At 54.0% G+C, this 14,429-nt stretch overlaps 1 protein-coding gene and 1 long non-coding RNA gene across 2 annotated transcripts in view; both read left to right on the forward strand.

Moving 5' to 3' along the window:
• Positions 1-14,429, forward strand: part of LOC147093198 (uncharacterized) — a 369,734-nt gene that overhangs the window by 34,455 nt on the left and 320,850 nt on the right. The window lies entirely within an intron of this gene.
• On the forward strand, positions 1,087-5,901 carry LOC147093199 (uncharacterized). The gene is made up of 2 exons (XM_085973888.1): positions 1,087-1,239; positions 2,704-5,901. The coding sequence occupies exon 2, from the start codon at positions 2,813-2,815 to the stop codon at positions 4,280-4,282; it is 1,470 nt and encodes a 489-aa protein (XP_085830014.1). The 5' UTR covers positions 1,087-1,239; positions 2,704-2,812; the 3' UTR covers positions 4,283-5,901.

The raw sequence follows: 14,429 nt of genomic DNA on the forward strand, positions 1-14,429 counted from the left end.
CTCCAGTCTGAAAAGAAACCGTTCACCACTACTCTCTGCTTTCTGTCCCTTGGCAGAAAATTGGGAGTGGGCGAGTGCGACCAGCACCTGATTTCTCACCAAGCACTCACGGGAGCAGGGGATTTGCCCTACTTTAAATGTCAGTCTCTTAAATATACATTATAAAAAGGGAGACGCTGTCCCTTTAAAATCGGTCATCCACGGGGACGCGGTCCCTTTAATGAAAATAGAAAAAGAGAGCGCCTGTCCCTTTAAGAGAACCCCCACCACTCCCATATTTCTCTTAAAGTGCTTGAAATTAATAATTAAAAACGCAGAAAATTAATATTTAAAAAATTAATTCAGGCAGAAAAAATATTTTTACTCACATTTGCTCCACGGGGTTTCTTGTTTCTGTTTCATCAATTTAAAAATGAACTGCTTTTTTTATGATCAGCCATGATCGCATTGAATGGCGGAGGAGGCTCGAGGGGCCGAATGGCCTACTCTGCTCCTATCTTCTATGTTTCTCTGTTTAAAACAAGTATCTTCTGTAAAATAAAATTAGTTTGAGCTGTAAAATGGGAAACGAACATTAAAAATAAACTTTCCCAGGCTCACAGATCCTGACCAGGCTACTTTACAAAATGGCGGCAGGCCGATCCCAGGCCCCGCCTCCTCCTTCGCCGCGATTGGTTGGAGGACCAGAGCCCCTCGGTCGGTCCTCCAGGCTCCGCCTCCCCTTGCTCATTGGTGGAGAGCTCAGTGTCAGTCGGTGCACGCCGGCGACGTCCTGACGTAGCAGGGTGGGCAGTTGCAGCAGGGTGGGCAGTTGCAGCAGGCGGGAAATTAAATTCATTTAAATTAAATCTCCCGTCAGCCTCCTCTGTCACTCAGCCGGCGCAAGTCCCGCCCCTCAGGCTCCCCGATTGGTTGGAGGACCCGCCGCCGGCTCGCTCCTCCAGCCCCGCCCACTGGGTGCCGCTAGTCCCGCCCCTCGGGCTCCCCGATTGGTTGGAGGACCCGCCGCCGGCTCGCTCCTCCAGCCCCGCCCACTGGGTACGGCTAGTCCCGCCCCTTGGGCTTCCCGATTGGTTGGAGGATCCGCTGCCGGCTCGCTCCTCCAGCCCCGCCCCGCTCGCTTCCTATTGGTGGGAAGCTGCCGTCAATCAGGCCGCGGGCCCGGGTGACGTGTCCCCGAGGAGATCGCGTGCACCGTCCAAGTGTCGCAGCTCGGTCCGGGGCCTCGCGGACTCTGAGGTTTTTCTATTTCTCTCTATTCTCTCCCGATCCACCCCGCGCCATTCTCCGCCCAATCGAAGCGGAGAAAACTCACTTCGCGTCACCGATCGCGACTCTCGAACCGACACCAAGGCCTTTCATGGCCCCGCGCCGACTCCGTCCGACAGGATCCGAGTGCGCAGGCGTAGCTGCGAGTGGGGGAGGGGGGTTGGTCTCCTCTGGGCATGCGCGGTCATTACCCTTAGTGACCGGGAGGGGTCGCTGTGCCGGACTCGACCCAAACCGCCGTCCCGCGTGCGCATGCGCGGACTCTCGGCTGTCAATCAACCAACCGCCAGAAGAGGTCGCTGGTGAGACCAGTGAAGGAAGAAAGACTTGCATTTATATAGCGCCTTTCACCACCACCGGACGTCCCAAAGTACTTTACAGCCAATGAAGTACTTTTGCACTGTTGTAATGTAGGATATGCGGCAGTCAATTAGTGCACAGCAAGCTCCCACAGACAGCACCGTGATAATGACCAGATGATCGATCATTTTTTATGTTGATTGAGGAATAAACATTGGCTCGGACACTAGGGATAATTCCCCTGCTCTTTCCCACATTACAACAGCGACTACTTCAATGTAGTACTTCATTGGCTGTAAAGCACTTTAGGATATCTGGTGGCACTATATAAATGCAAGTCTTTCTTTCCTGAAATAATGCCATGGGATCTTTTACATCCACCTGAGAGAGCAAACAGGGCCTCAATTTAACATCTCATCCGAAAGACGACACTTCCGACAGTGCCGCACTCCCTCAGCACTGCACTGGAGTGTCAGCCTGGATTTTTGTGCTCAAGTCTCTGGAGTGGGACTATGAACCCACAACTTTCTGACTCAGAGGCGAGAGTGCTACCCACTGAGCCACTGGCTGACACTAAAGAGCAAGCAGTTCTGACGAATGGTCATCGACCTGAAACATTAACTCTGTTTCTCTCTCCACAGATGCTGCCTGACCTGCTGAGTATTTCCAGCATTTTCTGTTTTTATTAAAGAAATGAGGGAGTGATTGCTGACGGGAAGAATGTTGGGTCGTCCTGCGCATGTGCACCTCCCTGGCGGCTGAGGCGAAGCACCGACTCGCCCCCACCTGAGCCGCTCACGCGTACCAGATGTTGCGGCTCCGCATGCACGCCCGATGTTCCAACCGCGGGGTTTTGTGTGCTGAGCATGCGTGTTGCGGACCGATTGGGACGGGTGATTGTAGAGCAGGAGGGAGAGCACGGGGGCCATGAGCACATGCGCGGGACTCAGAGTCAACAGAGTGCTTTCTGGAGCGTGGGGGCTTGTGGGTATTACAGCCGCCATTACTGATGATCCTTTCAACCAACCTGTGCAGCAGCTGGGGCCTGAAAATCAGCTTCACTGCCCCTAGGTTCGGAAAGGGGAAAATTAAACAACAGTTTGCCTCTGATCCTTTTCTGATCTCAATTAACAGGGTTATAGAAGTGGAGCAGTTACAGGCGGGAAGCTCAGACCAAACATCACGTCAAGATCTGACAGAGTCGCTGGATTCATCAGGACCTGAATATCATCGGCCTTTGCACATGGAAGGAGACAGCAGGGATCACAACGCAGACAAACCGCACACGTGTTCAGTGTGTGGACACGGATTCAGCCGATCGCCTGACCTGGTGAGACACGTGCACCGTCACACCGGGGAGAAACCGGGTAAAGGTGGGGACGGCGGGAAGGGCTTCAGTTCCCTGTCTGCATTGGAAGTTCAACGGCGCAGTCACACCAGGGGCAGTCTGTTCACCTGCTCCGTGTGTGGAAAGGGATTTGTTTGTTCATCCCACCTGCAAACACACCAGGGAGTTCACACTGAGGAGAGACCATTTCAGTGTCCTGACTGTGGGAAGAGCTTTAAAAGCCCCGGGGAACTAAAGCAACACCAACTTGTCCACACTGATGAGAGACCATTTCAATGTTCTGACTGTGGGAAGAGCTTTAAAAGCGCTCAGTATCTGAAGGGACACCAGCTTGTTCACACTGACGAGAGACCCTTTAAATGTTCTGACTGTGGGAAGAGCTTTAAAAGCTCCGGGGAGCTGAAGGGACACCAGCGAGTTCACACTGGGGAGAGACTCTTGCAATGTTCTGAGTGTGGGAATAGTTTTAAAAGCTCCGGGGCGCTCAAGAAACACCAACACCTACACACTGGGGAGAGGCCGTTCACCTGCTCCGTGTGTGGGAAGGGATTCACTGTGTCATCCAACCTGCTGGCACATCAGCGAGTTCACACTGGGGAGAGACCGTTCACCTGCTCTGTGTGTGGGAAGGGATTCACTCAGTCATCCCACCTGCTGACACATCAGCGAGTTCACACTGACGCGAGGCCCTTTAAATGTTCTGACTGTGGCAAGAGCTTTAAAAGCTCCAGGGAGCTGAAGAGACATCAGCGAGTTCACACTGGGGAGAGGCCGTTCACCTGCTCTGTGTGTGGGAAGGGATTCACTCAGTTATCCAACCTGCTGAGACATCAGCGAGTTCACACTGACGAGAGGCCCTTTAAATGTTCTGACTGTGGGAAGAGCTTTAAAAGCTCCGGGGATCTGAAGAGACACCAATACCTACACACTGGGGAGAGGCTGTTCACCTGCTGCGTGTGTGGGAAGGGATTCGCTCGGCCCTCCAACCTGCTGATACACCAGCGAGTTCACACTGACGAGAGGCCCTTTAAATGTTCTGACTGTGGGAAGAGCTTTATAAGCTCCGGGGAGCTGAAGGGACATCAGCGAGTTCACACTGACGAGAGGCCCTTTAAATGTTCTGACTGTGGGAAGAGTTTTAAAAGCTCCCGGGAGCTCAAGAGACACCAACACCTACACACTGGGGATAGGCCGTTCACCTGCTCCGTGTGTGGTAAGGGATTCAATCAGTCATCCTACCTGCTGGTACATCAGCGAGTTCACACTGGGGAGAGACCGTTCACCTGCTCCATGTGTGGGAAGGGATTCACTCAGTCATCCAACCTGCTGACACACCAGCGACTTCACACTGATCATAGAATCTAACGGCACAGAAGGAGGTGATTCGGCCCATCGTGTCTGTGCCGGCTCTTTGAAAGAGCTGTCCAATATTAGTCCCACACCCCAGCTTTATCCCCAGAACTCTGCAAACTAGTCCTCTTCAAGGACTCGTCCAATTACTGTTGGAAAGTTCCTGTGGGACCTGATTCCAGCATCCTTTCAGATGGTGCGTTCCAGATCTGAACAACCCTCTGTATGAAAACAATTCTCCTCATTTCACCTCTAGTTCTTTTAGTAACTATTTTAAATCTGTGACCTTTGGTTACCGACCCACTTGCCAGAGTGAACAGTTTCTCCCTACTTGCTCGATCAAAACCCCTCATCATTTTGAACACTTCTATTAGGTCTCCTCTTAACCTTCTCTGCTCTAAGGGGAACAATCCCAGCTTCTCCAATCTCTCCACATAACTGAACTCCCTCATCCCTGGTACCATCCTGGTCAACCTCCTCTGCACCCTCTCCAAGGCCTTGACATCCTTCCTAAAGTGTGGTGCCCAGAACTGTACACAAGACTCCAGCTGAGGCCAAAACCCTGCAGCTGTACAAAACCCTGGTTCAACCACACCTGGAGCACTGTGAGCAGTTCTGGGCACCACACCTTAGGAAGGATATATTGGCCTTGGAGGGAGGTTTACCAGAATGATACCTGGACTTCAAGGGTTAAGTTACGAGGCGGGATTACACAAATTAGGGTTGTATTCCCTGGAATTTAGAAAGTTAAGGGGTAATCTGATCGAAGTTTTCAGGATATTAAGGGGAACAGATAGGGTAGATAGAGAGAAACTATTTCCGCTGGTTGGGGATTCTAGGACTGGGGGCATAGTCTAAAAATTAGAGCCAGACCTTTCAGGAGTGAAATTAGGAAACATTTCTACACACAAAGGGTGGTAGAAGTTTGGAACTCTCTTCCGCATACAGCAATTGATGCTCGATCAATTGTTAATTTTAAATCTGAGATTGACAGGTTTTTGTTAACCAAAGGTATTAAGGGATATGGGATGTGGAAACGTGAATAAAATGGGCAATGAATTGGTTTACAAAAATGGCTTCACATAAGGAAAGTCTAGATTAGATTAAAAAGCAGCCCCAGCTGTGCAAAGTGCAAAAGCTAGCAGAACAGAGAATCTGCCTCAACCTGAGGCCAAGTGTTAATGAAGTGCTAACGACCAGATCAGGGCCACTGAAAGGGCCTAACTGCTGACTAGAGAATGATTGACTAGCCATTGTTCGGTGCCCACAGCAGTGAGGCAAGTCAGGACCTGCTTGCCAGACTGAAGACCAGATCATGGTCAAACCGAAAGGGCTTGAGTGATTCCCATTGGAGAACGCTTGTTGCCAGGGAAGTGATGTAACAAAACACTTGTTGCCAGGAAAGTGATGTAGTGACCCTTGTCCCACGGTATAATAGGGGCTTCCCCACCGGTATTCTCTCTCTCTTAGCCAGAAGGCGTGTGGAACATCAAGAGGGTCAGACATCTCCCGGGGACATAAATGCTGGCACCACGTGTCTAACCCGGGGTGACCCTCGGGACACGAATGTACTGTCGATATGCTGTATGACCACTCCGAACAGTAATGAATAAAATGATGTTGTTTTAACTCTCCGAACCCTCGAGCCTGGAATTCTTCGTACTACGGAACTCAAGAAGAGGACCAGAAAAACCCGGTTCTTACAGGGCCAAAGGCGGGTGTATGGAGTTAGGTCGCAGATCAGCCATGATCTCGTTGAATGGCGGAACAGGCTCGAGGGGCTGAATGGCCTCCTCCTATCCTATGTTCCTAACTAGTGATTTGTAAAGGTTTAGTGTAACTTCCTTGTTTTTGTTTTCAATGGCCCTATTTACAAAGCCAAGTATCCCATACGCTTTCTGAACCGCCTCACTAACTTGCCGTGGCACTTTCAAAGATTTGTGAATATGGACCCCCAGGTCCCTCTGGTCTTCCACCCGCCTCAAAATAGTCCCATTTAGATTATACGGCCTCTCCCTGTTGTTTCTCCCAAACTGCATCACTTCACACTTATCCTCATTTAATTTCATCTGCCTTGTGTCTGCTCATTTCACAGTCTGTCTCTGTCCTTCTGAAGTCTGCTACTACTATGCTCACTATTTACTACGTTGCCAAGTTTTGTATCATCTGTAAACTTCGAACTTGTTCACCTATACCCAAGTCCAGGTCATTTATATATAACAAGAAAAACAATGGTCCTAATCCCAACCCCTGGGGGAACCCACTGCATACTTCCATCCAGTCAGAAAAACATCCCTCAGCACTGCTCACTGTCTCCTCTCCCTTAACCAATTATATACCCAAATTACCATCAGCCCTTTAATTCCCTGTGCTTCTATTTTCCGAGTAAGTCTCTTGTGTGGTACTTTATCAAATGCCTTTAGAAAGTCCATATATACAACATCTGCTGCACTACCTTCAACAACCCTCTGTTACTTCATCAAAGAACTCAGTCAGGTTAGTCAGACACGATTTACCTTTAACAAATCCATACTGGCTGCCCCTTATTAACCCATGCTTCTCCAAGTGAGAATTAATTTTGTCCTTGACAATGGTCTCCAGTCGTTCACCCACCACTGACATTAGACTGATTGGCCTGTAGTTACCAGGTTTAACCCTCTCCCCCTTTTTTAAACGGGTGTAACATTTGCAATCCTCCAGTCTTCTGGCAACACTCCCATATATCTGAGGGAGATTGAAAGATTGTGGTCGGAGCTTCTGCTATCTCCACCCTAGCTTCCCTCTGCAATCTAGGATGCATCCACCACGGTGACTTGTTAACTTTGAGTGATGACAACCTATTTAGCACCTCCTTTCTATCCATTTTTATCCAATTTCCCTACTCCCCCCATCTCTATTGCGACATGAACTTCATCCTCTTTTGTGAAGACAGATGCTAAGTACTCATTCAGTACCTCAGCCACGCCCTCTGCCTCTGTATGATGAGCTCCTATTTGGTCCCTAATCGGCCCCACCATTCCTTTAACTATCCTTTTACTTTTCATATGTTTATAGAAGATTTTTGGGTTCTCTTTTATGTTACCCACTAATCTTTTCTCATATTCTCTCTTTGCCCTTATATCCTGTTTCAATTTCCCCCGCACTCTCTGTATTCTCCTGGTTTTTGACTCTATTCTGTACCTGACATTTGTCGTAAACCTCCTTTTTCTGTTTTATTCTAACCTCGATGTCCTTTGTCATCAGGAGCTCGAGCTTTGGATGGCCCATCTTCCCTCCTTACGGGAATATGCTTGGTTTGTACCCGAACTATCTCAGCCTTGAAGACCTGCCATTGGTCATTCACTGTTTTCCTGGACAATCTTTGTTTCCAGTCCACCTGTGCTCGATTCCTTCTCACATCACTGAAATTGTCTCTCTTCCAGCTGGGTATTTTCACCGTTGATTTTTCTTTGTCCCTTTCCATAACTACTTTAAACCTACTGATATTGTGATCACTGTTAACCAGATCCCTCCTGCCCCAGAACCGATGAGAGACCCTTTAAATGTTCTGACTGTGTAAAGAGGTTTCAGAGTTCATCCAACCTGCTGAGTCACCAGCGAGTTCACACAGATCCTCAAAGACAGGAAGATGTTTTAGAAAGGCTGGCGGCACTAAAAGTTCGCAGCCATCTCAGAGTAGTGTCCCTTTAATTACAATCTCGTGGAACAAGAAAAATTGCTGTCCCTTTAACTACCACAAATCCCTGTGTGGAGGAGACGGGGAGATACAGTCTGTCCCAGTAACTGTTGCAGAACAGAATTAGCGACCCTGTCCCATAAGGGCTTGACCCTCACCCACTCCCTGCTTTTCCTCAAGTGTCTCATCCTTAAAATTCTCATCCTTGTTTTCAAATCCCTCCGTGGCCTCGCCCCTCCCTATCCCTGTAATTTCTTCCAGCCCCTCCAACCTTCCGAGATATTTGCGCTCCTCTAATTCCGGCCTCTTGAGTATTCCCGATTTTAATCGCTCCACCATTGGCGGCCGTGCCTTCAGTTGCCTGGGCCCTGAGCTCTGGAATTCCTTCCCTAAACCTTTCCATCTCTCTATCTCTCTCTCTCCTTTAAGATGCTCCTCTTTGACCAAGCTTTTGGTCATCTGCCCGAATATCGCTTTATGTGGCTCGGTGTCAAATTTTGTTTTCTAACGCTCCTGTGAAGAGCCTTGGGACGTTTTACTACATTAAAGGCGCTTTATAAATACAAGTGGTTGTTGTTTCCTGAAACTAACAACAAATTCCCCAGAGGGATAAAAACTTGTACTTTTACTCCCAAACAGTAGAAAGTTTGTTCCACAGAAGCACGAGGTTTATCTGCTTTTATTGATGAATTTAAAAAGTCTGTATTAAAACCTGAGCCAGTGTGTTGTGCGACAAAGAGCCTTGTGTCCAATGCGGGGAATAAAGGCCCACAGCCTCCCCGGGCCCGGGCCCTGAACAAGGGACTGGAGAAACTCACTGCCCTGCGGATCAGACAATCAGCCGGCGCTAGACCCACCCCTCGGGCTCCCCGATTGGTTGGAGGACCCGCCGCCAGCCCGCTCCTCCAGCCCCGCTCACTGTGTGCCGCCAGTCCCGCCCCTCGGGCTCTCCCATTGGTTGGAGGACCCGCCGCCGGCTCGCTCCTCCAGTCCCGCCCCGCTCGCTCCCTATTGCTCGGAAGCTCCCATCACTCAGGCCGTGGGCCCGGGTTGCGTGCCTGAGGAAGTCTAACCCGCTCCGCGAGGCTGAATCCGCTCCGTTCACTTCCCGGGAACCTCAAACTCCCAGGTTTGTGTTTACCGTCATTTATTTCCCCCGTCCCTCTCTGCTCGTCCGTCTAACTGAGAAAACTCGCTTTCCGCCGGTAATTCCGACTCTTCAAGCGTTAGCGACCGTTACCCAGTGTGTCGCCCCGAGCATGCGCACTAGCAGCTGGTCCTGGGACTCTGCCCCTGAGCATGCGCACTAGCAGCTGGTCCTGGGACACTGCCCCTGAGCATGCGCACTCGCAGCTGGTTCTGGGACTCTGCCTCTGAGCATGCGCACTCGCAGCTGGTCCTGGGACTCTGGGCCCCTGAGCATGCCCACTAGCAGCTGGTCCTGGGACTCTGCTGCCCCTGAGCATGCCCACTAGCAGCTGGTCCTGGGACTCTGCTGCCCTGAGCATGCCCATTAGCAGCTGGTCCTGGGACTCTGCTACCCTGAGCATGCCCATTAGCAGCTGGTCCTGGGACTCTGCTACCCTGAGCATGCCCACTCGCAGCTGGTCCTGGGACTCTGCTGCCCTGAGCATGCCCATTAGCAGCTGGTCCTGGGACCCTGCTACCCTGAGCATGCCCACTAGCAGCTGGTCCTGGGACTCCACCCCTGAGCATGCCCACTAGCAGCTGGTCCTCAGACTCTGCCCCTGAGCATGCCCACTAGCAGCTGGTCCTGGGACTCTGCCCCTGAGCATGCCCACTAGCAGCTGTTTCTGGGACTCTGCAGCCCAGAGCATGCCCACTAGCAGCTGGTCCTGGGACTCTGCAGCCCTGAGCATGCCCACTAGCAGCTGGTCCTTGGACTCTGCTGTCCCTGTGCATGCCCACTAGTAGCTGGTTCTGGGACTCTGGGCCCCTGAGCATGCCCACTAGCAGCTGGTTCTGGGACTCTGCTACCCCTGAGCATGCGCACTAGCAGCTGCTCCTGGGACTCCGCTGCCCCTGAGCATGCCCACTAGCAGCTGGTCCTGGGACTCTGTGCCCCTGAGCATGCCCACTAGCAGCTGGTCCTGGGACTCTGGGCCCCTGAGCATGCCCACTAGCAGCTGGTTCTGGGACTCTGCTGCCCCTGAGCGTACCCACTAGCAGCTGGTCCTGGGACTCTGCCCCTCAGCGTGCCCACTAGAAGCTGGTCCTGGGACTCTGGGCCCCTGAGCATGCCCACTAGCAGCTGGTCCTGGGACTCTGGGCCCCTGAACATGCCCACTAGCAGCTGGTCCTGGGACTCTGCCCCTGAGCATGCCCACTAGCAGCTGGTTCTGCGACTCTGCCCCTGAGCATGCCCACTAGCAACTGATCCTGGGACTCTGCAATCCCTGAGCATGCCCACTAGCAGCTGGTCCTGTGACTCCGCTGCCCCTGAGCATGCCCACTTGCAGCTGGTCCTGGGACTCCGCTGCCCCTGAGCATGCGCACTAGCAGCTGATCCTGGGGCTCTGCTACCCCTGAGCATGCCCATTAGCAGCTGGTCCTGGGACTCCACTGCCCCTTAGCATGCCCACTAGCAGTTGGTCCTGGGACTCCGCTGCCCCTGAACATGCCCACTAGCAGCTGGTCCTGGGACTCTCTGCCCCTGAGCATGCTCACTGGCAGCTGGTCCTGGGACTCTGCCCCTGAGCATGCCCACTAGCAGCTGGTCCTGGGACTCTGCTGCCCCTGAGCATGCCCACTAGCAGCTGGTCCTGGGACTCTGGGCCCCTGAGCATGCGCACTAGCAGCTGGTCCTGGGACTCTGGGCCCCTGAGCATGCCCACTAGCAGCTGGTTCTGGGATTCTGCTGCCCCTCAGCGTGCCCACTAGCAGCTGGTCCTGGGACTCTGCCCCTGAGCATGCTCACTAGAAGCTGGTCCTGGGACTCTGGGCCCCTGAACATGCCCACCAGCAGCTGGCCCTGGGACTCTGCCCCTGAGCATGCCCACTAGCAGCTGGTTCTGAGACTCTGCCCCTGAGCATGCCCACTAGAAGCTGGTCCTGGGACTCTGCCCCTGAGCATGCCCACTAGCAGCTGGTCCTGGGACTCTGCCCCTGAGCATGCCCACTAGCAGCTGGTCCTGAGACTCTGCCCCTGAGCATGCCCACTAGCAGCTGGTTCTGGTACTCTGCCCCTGAGCATGCCCACTAGCAACTGATCCTGGGACTCTGCAACCCCTGAGCATGCCCACTAGCAGCTGGTCCTGGGACTCCGCTGCCCCTGAGCATGCCCACTTGCAGCTGGTCCTGGGACTCCGCTGCCCCTGAGCATGCGCACTAGCAGCTGATCCTGGGGCTCTGCTACCCCTGAGCATGCCCAATAGCAGCTGGTCCTGTGACTCCACTGCCCCTTAGCATGCCCACCAGCAGCTGGTCCTGGGACTCCGCTGCCCCTGAACATGCCCACTAGCAGCTGGTCCTGGGACTCTCTGCCCCTGAGCATGCCCACTGGCAGCTGGTCCTGGGACTCTGCGCCTGAGCATGCGCACTAGCAGCTGGTCCTGGGACTCCACTGCCCCTTAGCATGCCCACTAGCAGTTGGTCCTGGGACTCCGCTGCCCCTGAACATGCCCACTAGCAGCTGGTCCTGGGACTCCGCTGCCCCTGAGCATGCGCACTAGCAGCTGATCCTGGGGCTCTGCTACCCCTGAGCATGCCCATTAGCAGCTGGTCCTGGGACTCCACTGCCCCTTAGCATGCCCACTAGCAGTTGGTCCTGGGACTCCGCTGCCCCTGAACATGCCCACTAGCAGCTGGTCCTGGGACTCTCTGCCCCTGAGCATGCGCACTGGCAGCTGGTCCTGGGACTCTGCCCCTGAGCATGCCCACTAGCAGCTGGTCCTGGGACTCTGCTGCCCCTGAGCATGCCCACTAGCAGCTGGTCCTGGGACTCTGCCCCTGAGCATGCGCACTAGCAGCTGATTCTGGGACTCTGCCCCTGAGCATGCCCACTAGCAGCTGGTCCTGGGACTCTGCCCCTGAGCATGCGCACTAGCAGCTGGTCCTGGGACTCTGGGCCCCTGTGCATGCCCACTAGCAGCTGGTTCTGGGATTCTGCTGCCCCTCAGCGTGCCCACTAGCAGCTGGTCCTGGGACTCTGCCCCTGAGCATGCCCACTAGAAGCTGGTCCTGGGACTCTGGGCCCCTGAGCATGCCCACTAGCAGCTGGTCCTGGGACTCTGGGCCCCTGAACATGCCCACTAGCAGCTGGTCCTGGGACTCTGCCCCTGAGCATGCCCACTAGCAGCTGGTTCTGAGACTCTGCCCCTGAGCATGCCCACTAGAAGCTGGTCCTGGGACTCTGCCCCTGAGCATGCGCACTAGCAGCTGATTCTGGGACTCTGCCCCTGAGCATGCCCACTAGCAGCTGGTCCTGGGACTCTGCCCCTGAGCATGTGCACTAGCAGCTGGTCCTGGGACTCTGGGCCCCTGAGCATGCCCACTAGCAGCTGGTTCTGGGATTCTGCTGCCCCTCAGCGTGCCCACTAGCAGCTGGTCCTGGGACTCTGGGCCCCTGAGCATGCCCACTAGCAGCTGGTCCTGGGACTCTGGGCCCCTGAACATGCCCACTAGCAGCTGGTCCTGGGACTCTGCCCCTGAGCATGCCCACTAGCAGCTGGTTCTGAGACTCTGCCCCTGAGCATGCCCACTAGAAGCTGGTCCTGGGACTCTGCCCCTGAGCATGCCCACTAGCAGCTGGTCCTGGGACTCTGCCCCTGAGCATGCCCACTAGCAGCTGGTCCTGGGACTCTGGGCCCCTGAGCATGCCCACTAGCAGCTGGTTCTGGGATTCTGCTGCCCCTCAGCGTGCCCACTAGCAGCTGGTCCTGGGACTCTGCCCCTGAGCATGCCCACTGGCAACTGATCCTGGGACTCTGCAACCCCTGAGCATGCCCACTAGCAGCTGGTCCTGGGACTCCGCTGCCCCTGAGCATGCGCACTAGCAGCTGATCCTGGGACTCCGCTGCCCCTGAACATGCCCACTTGCAGCTGGTCCTGGGACTCCGCTGCCCCTGAGCATGCGCACTAGCAGCTGATCCTGGGGCTCTGCTACCCCTGAGCATGCCCATTAGCAGCTGGTCCTGGGACTCCACTGCCCCTTAGCATGCCCACTAGCAGTTGGTCCTGGGACTCCGCTGCCCCTGAACATGCCCACTAGCAGCTGGTCCTGGGACTCTCTGCCCCTGAGCATGCGCACTGGCAGCTGGTCCTGGGACTCTGCCCCTGAGCATGCCCACTAGCAGCTGGTCCTGGGACTCTGCTGCCCCTGAGCATGCCCACTAGCAGCTGGTCCTGGGACTCTGCGCCTGAGCATGCGCACTAGCAACTGGTCCTGGGACTCCACTGCCCCTTAGCATGCCCACTAGCAGTTGTTCCTGGGACTCCGCTGCCCCTGAACATGCCCACTAGCAGCTGGTCCTGGGACTCCGCTGCCCCTGAGGATGCGCACTAGCAGCTGATCCTGGGGCTCTGCTACCCCTGAGCATGCCCATTAGCAGCTGGTCCTGGGACTCCACTGCCCCTTAGCATGCCCACTAGCAGTTGGTCCTGGGACTCCGCTGCCCCTGAACATGCCCACTAGCAGCTGGTCCTGGGACTCTCTGCCCCTGAGCATGCGCACTGGCAGCTGGTCCTGGGACTCTGCCCCTGAGCATGCCCACTAGCAGCTGGTCCTGGGACTCTGCTGCCCCTGAGCATGCCCACTAGCAGCTGGTCCTGGTACTCTGCCCCTGAGCATGCCCATTTGCAGCTGGTTCTGGGACTCTGGGCCCCTGATCATGCTCACTAGCAGCTGGTTCAGGATCACTCGCTTGTGCATTCTCCAGACACACCAGCGAGTTCACACTGGGGAGAGGCCGTTCACCTGCCCAACGTGTGGGAAGGGATTTAATTGATCATCTAACCTGCTGATACACCAGCGAGTTCACATGTGACTGCAGGGGTAGGATTCTGCTGTTAATCACATCCAGGACTGAACCATGTTCATTCTGACAGTTGGGGTTTGTTTCTGCTGATGTTAATATCCCCTATAACTGGGCTGGAGTTTAATATTCTGGATAAAAAGCTGATTGAGTTGTCGGAGCTGCAGTGTTTATTTAAGAACTGCTGTCTGATATTTCCCCTTAATTTCTGATGCAAGTCCCTGAATTATTTCACAATAAAATTATGAACTTTTACTTCAATCGTATATTAATCTTTGGGATAAAATCTACAATTCAGTGTCTGAAAGGTTCCACTGATGAACATCTCCATTAGAAAGTGCAGATTAATCCTTGCTGACAATTCTTACTGACTTGCACATTACACACAGTGGCACCTCCATTATCCACCAGAAAGAAGGGGAATGGGAATTGGTGGAGAATCGAGAGTCCCCAAATGTTGCCCCTCCCGCCTGGTACAGCAATCCCCTCGGCA

Source organism: Somniosus microcephalus, unplaced genomic scaffold, assembly GCF_052327205.1.
Source record: "Somniosus microcephalus isolate GS21.2 unplaced genomic scaffold, FLI_Smic_1.0 unresolved_chr1, whole genome shotgun sequence".
NCBI lineage: Eukaryota > Metazoa > Chordata > Chondrichthyes > Squaliformes > Somniosidae > Somniosus > Somniosus microcephalus.

What these genes read in the sequence shown, in the direction of transcription:
- LOC147093199 (XM_085973888.1), top strand. Translation starts at nt 2,813, where the DNA reads ATGGAAGGAGACAGCAGGGATCACAACGCAGACAAACCGCACACGTGT.